Source organism: Ictidomys tridecemlineatus, chromosome 11 (genome assembly GCF_052094955.1).
Source record: "Ictidomys tridecemlineatus isolate mIctTri1 chromosome 11, mIctTri1.hap1, whole genome shotgun sequence".
NCBI classification, from domain to species: Eukaryota; Metazoa; Chordata; class Mammalia; order Rodentia; family Sciuridae; genus Ictidomys; species Ictidomys tridecemlineatus.
The window spans coordinates 67,815,677-67,834,020 of NC_135487.1; the positions used below are offsets into that span (position 1 = coordinate 67,815,677).

The 18,344-nt window shown below is 31.5% G+C and overlaps 1 protein-coding gene across 3 annotated transcripts in view; it reads left to right on the top strand.

Annotated features, from left to right (window-relative positions):
- Spata1 (spermatogenesis associated 1) overlaps nucleotides 1-18,344 on the top strand; it is a 60,905-nt gene that overhangs the window by 2,504 nt on the left and 40,057 nt on the right. For all 3 annotated transcript variants that reach the window (XR_013427872.1, XR_013427871.1, XM_078026611.1), the window contains exons 2-8: nucleotides 3,081-3,243; nucleotides 7,468-7,574; nucleotides 9,103-9,220; nucleotides 11,958-12,011; nucleotides 12,099-12,330; nucleotides 14,793-14,904; nucleotides 16,556-16,613. Coding sequence is in view for 1 of the 3 variants with exons in the window: in XM_078026611.1 (XP_077882737.1) it covers nucleotides 3,154-3,243; nucleotides 7,468-7,574; nucleotides 9,103-9,220; nucleotides 11,958-12,011; nucleotides 12,099-12,330; nucleotides 14,793-14,904; nucleotides 16,556-16,613 (771 nt within the window). In the remaining 2 variants the exon portion in view is untranslated. The remainder of the gene's footprint in view (nucleotides 1-3,080; nucleotides 3,244-7,467; nucleotides 7,575-9,102; nucleotides 9,221-11,957; nucleotides 12,012-12,098; nucleotides 12,331-14,792; nucleotides 14,905-16,555; nucleotides 16,614-18,344) is intronic.

Here is an 18,344-nt window from a genome sequence, read left to right on the forward strand (position 1 = left end):
ATTTTTTTACCTTACTATGTTACCTTCACCTTGTGCTTTTAAGCATCCTGCAAAGGCCTGTGTGCTGGCTTGGTAGCAGTCTGTGGCATTATTCCTAAGGTGGAACACTGGGGAGGTGAACCTAATGGAAGGAAGTTAGATAACTGGGGATATGTCCTTGAAAGGGATATTGGGACTCTTGGGATTCTACCCCTTCCTCTCTGACTTCCCAGCCACCATGAGATAAATACTTACATTATGTGATCCTGCCTTGAGATACTGTGCCAGAGGCCCAAAGTGATAGGGCTAAGTGATCATGGGCTGAAACTATGAGCCAAAATAAAATTTCTTTTTAATTAGTTGATAATCTCAAGTATTTTGTGATAGTATTAGTTGACAGTTAAGTAGTTATAATTCTAATTTTAAAAATGATAGACTTATTTTATCTCTGTTGATCCTTTTGAAAGACTTCCCAAAAGGTACATGGGAGAAGTGAAAGAGCAGTTTTTCATCAATGGACTTATATATTGTAAGGGTCTGGCGAAACGTCGGATTAAGAGACCACAAGAGACTGTCTTATGCAAAAGCAGAAGGGTGGGTTTATTTGGAGACCAGCATGCTGGGGCTCCCTCTATAGCAAAGAGAGATAGAGCCCTGAGAACAGCTTGAGCAGAGCTTATATACTTTCCCTGGAGAGGGCAGGGAGAGAAGTTACATTTTGTAGTTTGGCAGCTGGGGACAGCTCTTTCTGGGAACAAGATTAGCAGACAGTCCATGGTTGGGGACAGCACATTCTGGGAACAAGATTAGCAAACAGTTCTTAAGATTTCAACAGTGTTTTGTTAAGCATATAGAGAAACGGAGTGACAAGTACTTTTTTTTATTAACCTTTCAATATAAGATTCAAAACACTGTATTCCTTCATAAACAGAGGGAAATTTATTCTTTCTACTTCTCATAAATCCATGTTTATACTTCTTTTGTGCGCTAACACTATGTTAACTATGACCTTCAGGAAGAATAAGACAAGACTTTTTTTTCTGTATTCTGCTTTATATTTGAAGTCTTAAACTTTTTGTATTTTTAGAGTATAAACTTGGAGATACTCTGTAACTAGGTATTCAAAAGAGAAGTATAATCAAGTTTTACGCTGGGCAAGAAGATGCTCTATTCTTTTAAAAACCTAAGTTATTTTTTAAGTTGGGTAAACAAATTTGCTGAAAATACCCTGTTGCTATTTTATGATTATGAAAATTAAACTTGCTCAAAGGCCTTGAAGAGCTATGTGGAGAAAACATTCCATAATTCCTTTTCAAACATTCTAATTCTAATATCATTCTGTTAATTTCTATCAAACCCTCTTTCATCTAAAATGCCCTTATAAATCTTGAGGGAAATCCCAAATCAAGAAAAGTGTGTAATTTTGTCTATACTAGGCATCTGTATGGAAAATAGACTAATTCCTCAATTGTTCCTACCAAGTCTAAGGAACCTAAATGTATGTAGGCTCTAGAGGGCCCTCGGGCATTTTAATCTATTTACCTAAAATCTATTTACCCTTTAAATGAATTAGAACTTAAATAAAGTTAAATTACCATTAGAAGTTTACAGGTTAACTATGACCTAGACAATGTAAAACTCTAAGAACATAGATATAATATGAATTTATCCTGAGCAGATAGACCTGACCCTTGATGATTTAAAAATCAAAAATTATGTCAATAAGTACTCCCATCATCTGACCTGAGGTTAACTATATTCTGATTTCTCTTTTTGCGCAGTAGAACTATCCCTCTCACTTTTGGCATTCTTTGAGCAATCAACTAGTCAAAAGAACTTTAGAGTTGCACATATGGTGTCCGACTACATCATGTACAATCAGAGAAATGAAAAGTTGTGCTGCAGTTGTATACAATGAATCAAAATGCATTCTGCTGTCATATATACCTGGTTAAAATAAATAAATAAATTTTAAAAATAATAACAAAAGGGGTAGGGATGTCACTCAGTATTAGAACACCTGGGTTTAATTCCCATTACTAGAAGACAAAATAAAAAAATGGTATCTAGTAGGATTTCAAAGGGCTGTAATCAGTACCAAATCAAAGGAGTTTTAAGTTTTGTTAGATTTACATAACTTTTTTAATATAAGCCAATGAAGCCATACTTTGGAATCTTAAAAAAAGCTTCAGATGTGATTTTGGTATGATTAGTACATTCTTAAGGATGAAACCACTTTGATAATTTCTTTTTAAGATAATTTAGCTACTTTATTTTTCAATTTTTATTATATATTTATGTGTTTTAAATTTTATAATTCATTATTTTAAATTGCAATAAATACTCTGAGGACAAAACAGAAAATAATACACAAATGATGCTCATTATATAAAAGACAAGTATTTTCATCTGGACTGATTGTTACATACAGCCATTTGTATTTAATCTTTTCACTCCAAAAGTATATTTCTATGTTATGTAAAATACATTTAATATACAAGGTTAGACAGTCAATTTTTTAATAATTTGTTCTAGTTATACATGACAATAGAATGCATTTTCACATTCAACCTTAACTTTTGACTCCAGAGAAAATGAATTGTTTAGAATAGTAAAATATGTTTTTGCCAAAAGTTCATTACAATGTAACTTACCAGTTTCCTTAATTATTCTCAACTTAGGATGGGGTTACATCCTGATAAAAGTTGAAAATAGAATACACTTAATACACTTAACCTACTGAATATTGTGACTTAGCAACACAGTACATTTTCAAGTATCAGCTATTTATCTTTATAATCTTGTGACTGACTGGGAACTATAGCTTATCAATCCTGCCTAGCATTGCAAGAGAATATCAAACCATGTATTTCTAGCCGAGGAAAAGATCAAGATTCTAAATTTGAGGTACAGAATTGCTTTTGCATTGTTGTAATTTGGAAGACCATCCATAGAATATATGCTCATTTCATTGCAATTACCAGTCTGTTCATTAGTGATTTTTTTTAATTGGAATAATAAGATTATATATATTCCAAGTTTTCTTTTGGAATCTACTTTAAAGGTTTTATATTTTTCTTTTCACTTTTTGAACAAATCAGAGACCAGAAATACGTGGAATGCTATTTTAAATAAGCCAAAAGTGTATTATAAAATTAATTTAATACTACTTAAATGAAGAGAGAGAAAAAGACAAGAAAAAATCCAGCTGTTCAGACATTGGTGAGTATGTCTCACAATCCAAGTCAGCCTTCCTCATCAGAGGTAAGAAAATAATGTCTATCATTGTTTTTGAAAAGTTGATAAAGCAAAAATGAATTATATAAAGTATTAGAAATTGATTCCACCAGAGTCCCAACTTCATGTATCCCATTAACTGATACTACTATTTCATCTTTAACTCACTTTCTCTAGTATTCTAAGTTGAGACCTACAATAAAGTGATTCTATCACCTTTTTTCCTCCACTATTCTATGATGCCCTCCAGAGGCTTGAATTTCATACACAGTGTTGGTCATTCTTGGCTCACACTTTGACTCCTTGCCCCTCTCTTGTTCTATTCTACTCCTTTGCAAAATAACAACCTAGTTAATTCATTTCTCTACCTATTCTGCACCTATTCCTTAGTAACTAAACATGAATGGATGAAAATATACCAGCATAAGGACTATTCCCACTTTAACTTCATGACCAGTAGAATCTTTTGCTTTTAGGCATTCATACCCTCTGTCACTTATTCATTCACTCATCTCTTCAACACAAGTGTTTCATACCTTCTCAAATCCCCAATACCTTTTCTCCATTCTCTCTTAAACCAATTTCAATCAATCTTTCACCTTTCACAAAACTTTTCTTGCTAAAGTCACCTCTTCATTACTAAATCTAACCTCGTAAAACTAGATTATCTCAGGATTCAGCTCTTTGTTCTATCTGCACTCATTACATGGTGGTCTCATCCAATCTAGTAGATTTAAATACCAACTTTATGGTAAGGATTTATATATTTTTATCGTCATCCCAGTCCTCTTTCCCAAACTTCAGATTCATGTCTACGTATATTCAACTGACTACTTGACATCTCTCTTTGGATGATCAATAGACATTTCAAATAGTACATATCTGAAAGGGAATCTTTCCCTCTCCTGGAAACTTGCACTACCTGTGGCTATTCCATCTCAGGTGATTGCAAATCTATCCTTTCATTGTTTGAGCCCAAATGCCTTGGAAACACACTTGATTCTTCTTGCATACATGACTCCTACTTGAGTCTTTTTCTCCCAAACTCTACATATACACAAAATTTGATTACTCACCTCTACTGCTAGCATATTAGTCTGTGTCACCATCCTCTTACACTTTAGTTACTCCAATAGTTTGATAATAAGTTCCCTTTTTTTTGCCCCTTACAGTCTATTTTGGCTATTATTGCTTTAACCTGTTATCAAATGTAGAAATACTTCACAGTAATTTGTGTCTCATAGTGTAATGCAATATGAAATATAAGTCACCATTTGTAAAATACTCTTGCCTCGGATGGATAACTTGTGTCATTAGAAGGCTGTACCATTGACTATTTACAAGAGTTAAAGGGGTTGGAGAAATAAATGCCACCTTAAAGACAATGAGGTAAATTCATTCTATAAGATAATTGGCTCTATCACTTTAAAAAACTTAATGTGACAGGGCTGGGGATATGGCTAGGGTTCTTATAGTTGTCTAGCATGTGCAAGGCTCTAGATTCCACCATCAGCACCACAAAAAAAAAAAAAAGAAAAACAATCTCAATATTTTGAAGAATCAATTGAGATTTTTAAAAACATAACAACTAAATGCAATATGTTATCCTCAATTGAATTCTAGGTTGAAAAACCATTTTGTGGACAATAGGAGAAATTTTAGATTTGATATTAGTCTACATTAAGGAATAGTTAATTTTCTTTATGTGAAAATGGTATTGTGACTGTATTAAAGAAGTCCTTACTTTTAGAAGATGGATACCAAAGTATGAATATGTCTAATTTACTTTAAATATTTTATTGAGAGAGAAAAAAGAATTAACAAGAAAAATGTTAACTTTTGAATCTAAATCATATTTAGATTATTTGAAAATTCATAATAGTTTTACTTATGTATATAAAATATATGCATCAAATTTTTCATTAAAAATTACAAAATATGTCAGGTCTTGCCATGCTTCTATTAAAACCCTTCATTGGCTTCCTATCTTGTAAGGTAAAGACCTTTAAATAGCTCAGAGGCCCTACTTAATTTCTTCCCCTTACCTTCTTTTTTCTCTGACTTTTATCTCCTACTATTCTTTTCCCACTCTCTCTTCTTCATTTATACAGGTACTCATAATGGTCACCTTAAAGCCTTTGGTTTAGCCCTTCCTGGAACTCCATATCTTCCCTTGACTAATTCATTCTTTCCCTTAAATCTTTACTCAGTTCCCACCTTTTCCCTGAAATCTACTATAAATATTCTTTATAAAACTGAAGGCTTCTATAACCCTTATCCTCCTAATTTTCCTTACTTTGCTCTTATTCTTTTTTCCTAGTAATTACCCCTCTCTTATACAGTATATAACCTATTAGTGCTTTGTATTTATTGATTATTGTCTATATCACTCGCAGAACCAGGACTAGTCTGAGGCAAATGAAATACTTGCTGTGGGTGCAAAATTTAAGGGGACATCAAAAATTCAGTAAATCAAGATAAATATTTTAATACAATATTTTTTAAGTTAAATTTATTTCACAAAATTCGTGGTGAACAAGATATTGATATTTTAAATAGACACAATCCAACAGTACTATGCATAGCAACTTTGAAGTCTAAAATTTTTAAAAAAATGTACTCTACACATGTATATACCTTCTAATTACTTAAATAGTTAATGATTTTAATAAAAATATTATTGATGAGTTGCTTCTAGAAAGCCAAGAACATAAAATTATAATAAATTATAGTTTTGGTATAAATAAAATATTTAACCTTAAAATATATAAACTTTTAAAACTTGCAGTATTTTTCAACTACTTTGTTGTTATAGAAACATAGCACTCTTATAATATTGCTATAATGTTTATAATATAATGTTATAATTACTATAATATTGCTATAATGTTATTGTTATAGTAAACTCATTGAAGTATTATTTAGAAATATATATATAAATGTTTAGTTCAAGAAATATTTTTCTCCTGTGACATATTAAAACATTTATATAAAAATAAAATTATATTTACTTCAAACTTGTTAAGGTTTTGCAGATACTTAATAGTATAGCTAGGGAATAATCTTTCACATACTCTGCAGTTCAAAATGCAAAATGTGGCAAATTTTATTATCTGATCTATGCAAACATTTGAATTGTTGGTTTATTTTTTATATATCAAAAATATAGAAGTAATTTACTTGGTAAAACTTGAGCAAAACCTTTAGTTCAAGGACCATTTTTATGTCTAATAAAAATTACTAATATTAATAATAATAGGTCATATTAAAACTTTTAAAGTTTTCTCAGATATTTAATATTGCAGTTAAAGTAAAATGATTTCAAGGCTTTCACGTTTAATATGCAGTGAGTATTCAACCTTCCTTAGACTAAAAAAATTGAGACTGCAGTAATTGTTTCTGTTCTAGCCATCTAACTATTCTAAACAGAAGATTTCTAATTAGAGCCATAACAAAACATTAACAGAGAATTAGTTTTATACAAGCACAGACAAGCTTATAGTCATCCCCTACATCAAGAATAGATTCTTCCTGGAACTCTGAGAAGCAAATATGTTCCTGACAAACCACAGTATGAATCCTTTTGTAGGTGCTAAAAGCAAAGGATTGTACAAGGTCACTCTAGTGGAACTGATAAGAGAGAAGTCAGGGAGAGAGAAAGATTGGTGATCAGAAAATTGATCTTTACCGTATAGTATTCTTACTACAGGCCACAGACAAAAACACCATTCATCAAGGATATTGAGGTACTCTAGAAGCCAAGCCACATCTATTACAGTGTTTCCAAAGGAAATGTACTCCAGCTAGGGTTGTGGCTCAGTGGTAGAGTGCTTGCCTGGCATGTATGAAGCTCTAGATTTGATCCTCAGCATTACATACAAATAAATAGATAAAATAAAGGTATTGTGTCCATCTACAGCTTAAAAAAACATTAAAAACCCATAATGACCCAATTATACAATATTATCTGTCTGCTTTGAGCTCCTAGCACTGTGACTGGTATCTACTATGGGACTTTAATAATAAATAAATTTAATAAAAGGAAAGAAATGTACTCCAAATGAATATTTTGGGGTTCTTCATTTTGTTTGTGGGTTGTTTTTGTTTTATTTTGTTTTGTCTGTATGTTCAGAGGGATACATTATTCCATATTTATTTCAGTTGTGTTTATTAAACTTAAAATTCTATAGGAAATCAATTAGGGTTTTTTTCAATTTTACAAACGTTTTAACTGATATTCTTCTCATTCAGTTGGTGGAACTTCATGTTTTTTATGTCCCTGAAGGATCGTGGAACTATAAGTTAAATACTATTTCAATAGAAGTTATTAACAAATTTATTTCTGCTGGATTTATAAGGCAAGTATTTTGTGCATGTAACAAAATACCTAAAAAAAATATTTTTTTGTGCAGAGAAAAATATTTCCTAGAAATTTAAAAATTGTAAATGAAAAATATTTTGCCTATGTCATGGACCCATTCCTAATTTAATGAATATTGACAAACAGTACTATGTAGTAGTTAAATCAAACATAGCTGTAGGAATAGATGTCATTTGACCATAATATGCCACCCAGAGCATAGTGTATAATGTGTAAGAATTAAGGAACAAATTATCTAAAATTAAAAATTTGATGAAGAGCTGTGAATAATGGTTACAGCAATATATCCACTGTTATTTTCTTAGAATTCTTTAAAAATATATGCAAAAGACTTGCATATGCAAGACCCTGAGTTCAATCCCTAGCATGGCGAAAAATAAAAATATAAACAAAGAACATAATTAAATATATATATATATGTGTGTGTGTGTGTGTGTGTGTGTGTGTATTTTCAAATTCACAGAAACATGACACATGATCTGACCTCCTATTGTTAACGTCACCTAGTTGAGTGCCTTTCTTCTTTATTTCCTCATCACTTTTCCAATCCTATTAGTTTCCTTTCTGTTCTAGAGCACATCAGAAATGGCCCTACCTCAAGACTCTTGTACTTTCTGTTCCTTTTGTCTAGAATACATTTTCTGCCCTTACCCTCTCATTCAGGTCTGTACCCAAATATGACTTGTTTGTGTATATATTCTTTGATCATTGTATTTTAAATAACAGCTACAGTCTCTTTTCCTTTTCCCTGCTTTACTTATGTAGCAGTATCTTATCAATTATGTTTTTTTACTATGTATTTTGCTATTTTTCTTTCCCACCACTAGATTATAAAAGCTATGAGGGCATACATTTTTGTATGTTTTGTTGATTGCTGTTCTCCCATCCATTGGAACAATGTGACACATAACAGGTGCACAATAAATATTTGTTGATCAAACAATTGTTCATTGAATGAATTCTCTAATATTTCCCATAATATATCTTTAAAAAAACAAGTACTTAGAACAATGACATAATATTGTCTTTAAATTTTAGACATTGAGAAAAGATCCCTAATGGGCAAATATAGTAGAATCCGACCACATTTAATCATTAAACACATTTTAAGCACTAGATACTGTTAAACTTCCAAAATAAATATCTATGCCTAAGTCACTCTTTAATATATATGTAAAAGCATATAGATTACACAGAAATTTTGTTTTAGTCATAAAATTTAGAAGTGGAATAGCAAAATAGACAATCGTTTTCCTTTTCAGTATTAAAATGACTTTTATAAATAGTATTCGTTTGCATAATTTTAGAAGATAGACATAATCGTTTACTTTGAAAAATATTTGCTAAAGATTATAAAGTGCTAAGCAATGTAGAAATGTAATATAGTAAGCTCTGTCTGATAATTAAATCAACATTTATGTTTGAGATAACTAACATTATTGAACCATTAATATATCCAAACTCTTTCTTTCTACCTCATATAAGGCAATTTTATTACATTTCAGAGTATCTCCTCAACTTACTTTGCAAGCCCTGAGGTTGCGCCTTGGTGAGTTCCTTGGTGAAGATGCTGTTGCAGAAAAATTTTTATTCCTGAAATGCATTGGAAATAATTTAGCTGTGGTAAGAGTTCTTATTTTTTCCTTCTGATTAAAGAAAAGCATTCATTATCAAATTATGTATCTTAAATGCTTGTGAACTCAGCTTCTTAACATACTGTAAGACATGTAATCTTAATCATAAAATATCACTAAGCACATAGATCATGAAAAATAGATCTCTTTGGCATGTTACCAGGCACTAAAATGGTGGGATGTGTCAATTTCCTTGAAAAGGAAGACAAAGTTAACTAATAATAACAATAATATATATTGTTTTTAAACAAAATGTTTTTAAAAAGTACTTGTGTTGTAGCGAAAACAGAGTTCTTTTTTATTTGGGTCACAACTAGCCTTATTGGTTTTAAAATGATAATGTCCCCAATATATTTTTTGGTGTCAGCTATTATCTACTGAACACTTCTATTGGTAGTTTCTGTAATCTGATGGCAGAATATTCTAAGGGAGGACATTTTAGCTAAAATTTCCAATCTGTCAAGCCATCAGACATCAAAGTTTCTGATTTATCTTGTCTATATATAAGGTCAACATTTAAACTTCAAAATGTAGTGTATTCGTATGCCACTTAAGTTAACATATTATGTCACTGCCAGGTGTTCATTGATGTGATTATTTAATATTTAACTCTTATCATTAGATTTTAGTCCTTTGTGACTACATTGTATTTATAACCAGAGCCTAACAAAGGTTTAAATCTTTATCAAACAAATTAAGTAATGAATGATAATGGATAATAAATCTCTCCCACCCGAAGTATTATTATAATTTGCAATGTAGGATTCTTAGATCAGTAGCTAAATTTAAAGAAGTTTTTGTTCTACTTAGTATGCCATAATATTAATTTACTGATTGTTAAATTAGTTCTTCTCAGAGAAGAAAGGGAACATAATTTTTTGTTCTTTTTTTATTATATGTAAATTTATAAAATATCAACCACAGAATCCCAAGCTGGGAACTTAAACATAACTTAGATCAACTTCTAAAATCCTTCTAATATTTTATTTTAAACAAATATTTATTGATATTTTATTTTCTAGAAAGCCAAAAAATGGATATGAATTCTTCCCTTAAAGTATGTTCAGTGTAATGGTAAAATAAGTGGTGAAGGTAAAATATTATCTATAGTCACAAAAAAGAAAAAAAAAGAGATTTTTTTTTCAGCAGAAGAAAGCAGAGTAGAGAAATTTGAGGAAGAAGCAATATATAAATTTGGATTTTGAAAGAAATATTTGGTCTTGTAAAAATGAAGTGTGTGAATGGCTTTCTGAGCAGAGAAAATAAGATGAGCATGGAAGTAGGAAAGCAGGCAACTAAGAAAGAATTGATTCATTTCATTAAACATTAACTGTGGGAAAGGGAATAGTGCCCGGCACAAAGTGACTCCATGTAAGATAGCCATAATAATTATTATTAAGTGATATAGAATTCCTATCATGTTGAGTGTGCAGTGAGAAAAGTTATGAAGTACTTTGTTGAATATCTTGAATGCCAGACTAATAGTTTGAATTTTTTTTTCTGAAATCTTGAGTTTTTCAGCAATAGAGTTACATGAGGGCTGGGGTTGTGGCTAAGGGGTAGAGTGCTCACCTAGCACAGGTGAGGCACTGGGTTCGATCCTCAGCACCACATAAAAATAAATAAATAAAAATAAAGGCATTGTGTCTACCTACAACTAACAAAATGCTTTAAAAAAAATAGAGTGACATAATGAGAGCTTTCAGTACAATAATTGGGTCTCACTGAGAAGTAACAAGAGACTAGAGACAGGGATTCCAGCAAGGAGGCTTTTACAGTGGTTCAGGCAAGAGATAAGGAAAAACTAAGACTACCTCTCAGATTTCATCTACTACCATCTTCACCTTGGTTCTACATACTTCAGCTCCAAACATCTTACTTTGGTCCTTAATTATAACAGACATCTCTGATTTACGGTCCTTGCACTTACCTTGCAATCACTTTCCCTGAGTTTTGGATAGCTGGCTGCTCTTTGTAATTTGTTTGAGCTCAAATACATAATCTTTTCAAAAGGACTTTTCTTGATCATTCAGTTTTTAGAACTTTTTTTCTCCAACTTACTCTTTATTGCATCACTCTGTTTTATTCTCATGAATCACATATCACAATCCTAAATTGTTTTTTTAATTTAATATCTGCTTTCACAAGTCGAATGTGAGGTCTACGAGAGCAGTAACTTTGTCTTATTTATCATTGTATCCTCACCAAGTAGAACACCTGACATGTGGTATATCTTCAATATCTGCTAAAATAAATAAATTGAAAGCAAACTCTAGGGGTAGACTATATGGGAAATAAGTCTACAAAATTGGACTCTGGAGTGATTACCAGGTTTTGAATCCTAACTTGGAAACTTCTGTTTATAAAATCTTGGGCAAGTTACTTAATTTCTTTTTGCTTCAGTCTCCTCTGTTAACTATAAGTAATGTTAGTGCCTATCACATGAGCTAACATATGCAATAACATAAAACAGTGCCTGGCACAAAGTGACTCCATGTAAGATAGCCATAATTATTCTTATTAAGTGACATAGAATTTCTATTATGTTGGGTGTGCAGTGAGTAGAAAGAGAATTCTACATTTTTCTAAAATATAGCCATAGCTATTAGTTTTTAAATTTGATTTATATCATACAGATATATGCCTTTTACAAAAAAAAGTGGAGGTAAAAATAATTGGAAAATTTCACAAAAGCTCTTATTTTTTTCTCATCTATTTGTTTCTAGGTGAAAGAAAAGCAAGAACCAGAACTGAAACTCAAATCATTTGCTCCTCCATACGTATGTAATGTGACATTTTAAACTGATGCTAATTTTAATTGTTTTTTTAATTATAAACTAATTTTTAAAATTTCCTATATGTTTTAGGCTCTTCAACCAGAATTATATTTGCTTCCTGTAATGGACCATTTAGGAAATGTTTATTCAGCATCATCATCAGTTACTTTAGATGGGCAGCAGACTAATAGTGATATTGCTGAAATTGATGGAACAATCCATAGACCAGTTAGTGAAACTTTGTCAAAGGAAGAACTTGGAAAGGATCCCAATTTCTTAGAAAACACTTTGAAAGACCTTATTAACACGAATCAGGAAGAAGGTGATTTCAATTAAAATGGGAACAACAAAGAGGTTATTTTAAGTCCATGTGTTTTCCAAAGTGGTTGTACCTCAGTATCTTAGTACATAATTCAGGACCACAGTGTAAATTAAAATACCACTCAAAGCTTTATGGAGAGTAATTGCCCACTTCAATAGCCACTTGACCATATACTCTGTTCAGGAATACTGGGATTCTACTTCGGATATTTGTTTCCCAGATATCATTTTCTTGAGCCTTTAAATGACGTGTTCAGACAAAGAAGAAGGTAAAGATTCTCACTGAGTATCTCACTGGCATCAATAAACAGTAAATATTAGTGTGCCTAAGATTAAAGAAAGTGCCAAGTTTGAAACATCATCAAGTCCTAAACTTCCTATTGAACCATAATCTTGCCATTATATCAGACATTTTATATCTCCTTGTTTCTGTGCTCCACATTCTAAATAATTTCTTTAGATTTGTTTACTATTTTTTAGGTATTTAAAAATATCTCTATAAATCTTCTGGCTTGCATAATTTCAGATGATAAGTCTACTTTGTTTTTATTTTTATTTCTTTTTTTCCCTCTGCTGTCTTTAAGATTTTACTTTGATTTTCAGCAGTATGATTTTATATATATATATATATATATATATATATATATATATATATATATATATATAGTACTTTAATTTTATTCAAATCTTGATTGGGGTTGTCTTCATTTTGCTTTTACTGTTACAAAGATCAACAGATACATGTCCTATACTCTTACCAAAATGTACCTTGATATCTATTGAGTTTTGTATCATTGTTTATTTTGATGGGGCATGGAGAGAGAGTGGTAGGTATATCCATTTTTTATTTATTTAGCATTGAATAAATCTTTTATAAAAAATTCTGTTCATTAGACTAAATAATTTGGCAATGCCTGCTAGGAAATAAATGATAGTGGTCAAACTGAATTAAACGAATGTGGGCTTCAGGTTGCAAAATAGTTTGACAACCTTTGCAAAATGACTTCTCAAATATTAATTTGACATTTTTTCCTAAATTAAAAAATTTATTTCTGGGGGGATGGAAATCTACATGAATGCTGCTAAGTTCATGGATCTTATGTTAATGTATAGATCATGTGGTACATTAATGTTAATGATTTAAAAACAACTCAAATGGAAAATGCTATTGAAATGAAGGGAGATTCTATAAATGAAAATTTATGTGATATTTTATGCTCTTTATTTATACAAACATTTTCCAGGAAAAGAGTTCCTCAGAAGACTATTTCAAAAGATGCTTTTGGTAAAAGGTGTCTTTTTTTTTTTTTAAGAAATACATGACAGTAGAGTGTATTTTGACCTATGATACATACGTGGAGTACAACCTATTCCAGTTAGAGTCCCATTCTTGTGGGTATACATAATGTGGAGTTATACTTGTCATGTATTCACATCTGAACAAAAGAAACTTAAAACCAGTTCATTCTACTGTCATTTCTATTCCCATCCCCTCTTCCTTCCCTTCATTCCCCTTTGTCTAATACAGTGAACTTATATTCTTCCCCTCCCTACTTTCCCTTGTTGTGGGTTAGCATCCACATACTAGAGAGAACGTTTGGCATTTGGTTTTTTGGTATTGGCTTATTTCACTTAGCATGATGGTCTCCAGTTTCATCCAATTACAGGCAAATGCCACAATTTCATTCTTCTTTATGGCTGAATAATATCTCATTGTATATGTATATCATATTTTCTTTATACATTCATCTGTTGAAGGGCAATGAGGCTGGTTCCATAGCTTTGCTATTGTGAATTGAGGTGCTATAAACATTGATGTGGCTGCATCCCTGTAGTATGCTTATTTTAAGTCCTTTCAGTATAGGCTGAAGAGTGGGATAAATGGTGATTCCATTCCAAGTTTCCTGAGGAATCTCCATGTTGCTTTCTACAGTGGTTGCACCAATTTGCAGTCCTACCAGCAATTTATGAGTGAATCTTTTCCCTCACATCCTTACCATCATTTATTGTTACTTGTGTTCATGATAATTGCCATTCTGACTGGAGTGAGATGGAATCTCAGTGTAGTTTTAATTTGCCTTTCTATAGAAATACAAATGGTTAAAAGTATCTTGAAGACAAAGTTTGGGTAGAGCCCACTTTACTTCCTCTCTCAGAATCATGTTGCTCATAGAGAACTTCTGCAATACAGTTGCTTGTGTGTGTGTATAAGGGAGTTGTATGCCTGTTTAGTATTGTTTAATTCATTGTCTTCCAAACTGAGCTGACCAAAGAATTTTCTTTTCACATAAAGTAATGTTTCATGAAAATCACTTTGTAAATTGTTACCTTTTATCTATATAGTAAAGTTCATGAGGAATATGAAATATAGGACATGATTGTAATATATACATAGAAAATTTTATTTTAGTATTTTATGAATATTCTGAACTTTTTTTTATCATGCATGCACATCAACATCAGCTGAGGAAATAGCCACTCCTAAAGAAAGCCCGATTGTAAAATATCACATTGGAAATTCTGAGTTACCAGGATCATTGGAAAATTCAAATGATTATTTTACCAACAAAAAAAGGTGATTAGTACAGATGCTGATTTCACATGTTATAATCTAAACTATAAGAAAAAGAATGTGATGTCCAGACTACTGTTAATTGGAACAAAGATATGATTGAAATTATTGATCTTTAATTATAATTACCTTGATTCTCATATTTATTGTTATATATGAATGTTCCTCTTCAATATAATGAGGGATGATTTATTAAGTTTATTGATGTTGTGGTCTTTTTGTCATCAGGGACAATTGATGACAGAAAAATTTCTTTGTTTTACCTTTGTTTAGGACTAATTCTTCTACTTCTCTTAAATTCTTGGCTACAGATAAACTAATCAGTATATTTGAGTTTTACATGGCCATCATTTCAGTAAAAATTAGAGTACTTAGATAACAGTTTTGCTTTTAGTCTTTTGAAATTTTGGTGAGGGTTTTATTCACAAACTATAAAAATATATTTCTAAAATTTCCAGTTACTTTACTTTGTCAGAGACATTGGACTATAATTTGAATTTAGCTATGGTATAATGAAATATGATTTTATTAACTCATACTAAATGTAGTTTATGTTAATCATTAAGAGTTTGAGAGAAAATATGATAATGATTCCAGGCTTTGTTGTTTTATTTATTTATTTTTTTATAATTGTTCTATTTTATTATTAGTTATTGTTGTTGAATTCTTTTTAAAAAATATTTATTTTTTTTTAGTTTTAAGGTGGATACAATATCTTTATTTTATTTTATTTTTTATTGGTTGTTCAAAACATTACAAAGCTCTTGACATATCATGTTTCATACATTAGATTCAAGTTGGTTATGAACTCCCATTTTTACCCCAAATACAGATTGCAGAATCACATCTGTTACACTCCACATTTTTACATAATGCCCTATTAGTAACTGTTGTATTCTGCTACCTTTCCTATCCTCTACTATCCCCCCTCCCCTCCCCTCCCATCTTCTCTCTCTACGCCATCTACTGTATTTCATTTCTCTCCTTGTTTATTTACCCGTTCCCCTCGCAACCTCTTATGTGTGATTTTGTATAACAATGAGGGTCTCCCTCCATTACCATGCAATTTCCCTTTTCTCTCCCTTTCCCTCCCACCTAGTGTATCTGTTTAATGTTGATCTTTTCTTCCTGCTCTTCCTCCCTGCTCTGATCTTGGTTGTTCTCATTATATCAAAGAAGACATTTGGTATTTGTTTTTTAGGGATTGGCTAGCTTCACTAAGCATAATCTGCTCTAGTGCCATCCATTTCCCTGCAAAATCCATGATTTTGTCATTTTTTAGTGCTGCGTAATATTCCATGGTGTATAAATGCCACATTTTTTTATCCATTCATCTATTGAAGGGCATCTGGGTTGGTTCCACAGTCTAGAAATTGTGACAGGCTTTGTTGTTTTAAAGTGATGGAATTTCAATATGTTTCCCCGGCTGGTACTAAACTCCTGGGCTTAAGTGATCCTCCTACCTCAACCTCCCAAGTAACTGGGACTACAGAAGCACACCTCCCACCCAGTTTTCAGGCTAATTTAAAATTTTTAATGTTATATTTTGGTTTATAAACACCAAATAAAACATGTAAAATATTCATATGTGAATATGAAAGTTAATATTCATGGAATTATATTTTAATATGACTTTCAAATCTGTCCTTTTAAGTCAGTTTCTTTGGAAAAATGAAGAAGATACAACCAACAGTAGAAGACAGGACAGTCAGGTATGATTTTAAAATTTTGATTTAACTTCAGCATTATATCATAATATTTATACATATAGAAATTGAAATTATACTGAAGATTAAGATAAAATTTAAGTTTTCTGATTGTAATACCAGAAAACATCTATTTTTCTAATATCAATACTGTCACTGATAGTCCAGCTTTTGCTTTTGCTTTTATGCCTGAATGAGAGAGAGGATAAATTAGGTTATCCACCAAAGACTTTTTGGATTTTCATCTCAAATGTTATTACTACTTTTAAGGTACACTGACCTTTACTTAACTGGCAACTTCAGTAGCTAAATTGTAATATAATATGTTGATACCTGTCTTTGATTAATTCAGCTCTTTAGAACAGATTTCTCTAGTGTGTTTCTAGGAAGTACAGTAGTAGGTGGTTAGTACCAGTTACTAGCTCTATGGTCTTGGATATGTTATCTAATTTGAATAGTAATAGTTTAAAGGAGTTAACAAATGCTGTTCCACATCACCAGCTCATTCTCTAGAAATGAAGAAACAGGAAAATTTTGAAAATATTTGTAGGATTAATTTAGCTGCTAAAAATACTAGTTTTAATAATAGTTAACAATGAGTCCCAACTAACTGTCACTAAGTGTTTTACACATTTTGATTCATTTAATCCCCAAAACACCCTATGAGCCAGGTCATGATTATCATCTCCATTTTACAGATGAGGAAACTGAGGCACAGAGAGATTCAGTGGCTTGCTCAAATCATAAGTTCAGCTAGTAAATATTGGAAAGGGGATTAGAGGTGTCAGGGTCTAGGCTGGCTCTAGAATTCATCTTTTTATAATAACTCTAAATAATAATAACAATCTAGCAAAAACTAATTATATAACATTTATTGAGCTAACCACTGTTCTAAATGCTTTTCATATGTTAGTCCATTTAATTGAACAACTTTTTAAGAAGGTTCTGTTATCTACCTTTCAGATCAACAAACTAAATTACAGATTACATTAACTTTTCCATGGTTACAAGTCTTTCCTACTCATTCAGCAAAACTCCAACACTAGTTTACAAAACAACAAACCTCAAATGAGTCTTTAATTCTGCCATACACTATGTATTCCTGATCCATTGCTACTCTTCTAAACAACTCTGCCATATCTTCTCTCTTTTTAAAATTTCTTTATATTAATTAATTTTACAGTAGAATGTATTTTGACACATAGTACACAAATGGAGCACAACTTCTCATTCCTCTGGCTGTGCATGGTTCAGAGTCAGTGTAACCATATATCGTACTTCTCTTCAAACCATCAATACCTCCTTTCTTTTGCAACCTGTGATAATTTGTCCTTGCAAAAATAGGAGAAATTTGAAGAGAACCACGACATCTCAATGTACAGAGTGAAGTTGGAGTTGAGGTTCAGTTTTTCCTCAGATATCCAGTTCTTCTCCATGATTTGTTGATATTCTCTGACCATAAATAAGGTCTTAGACAATTTCTGGTCTCCTTTTCTGTTCAGTGATCTTTTTTCTGTCTTACACCAGTACTACACCACCTTCATTACAGAGGCTTTATAGTAGTTTTTTGTTATCATATAGCATAATACTTCCATATGAATTGGCTTCTTGCTTTCTGCCTAGTTCTAGTGATGGCCTCAAAGATAGTAATTTCAGTAATGGAAAAGACATTCCAGGGGAGCAAACCTAGAACCTGCTCCTTCAGTCTTTCTGTTGCACTTAATTTCCTTTATAAAA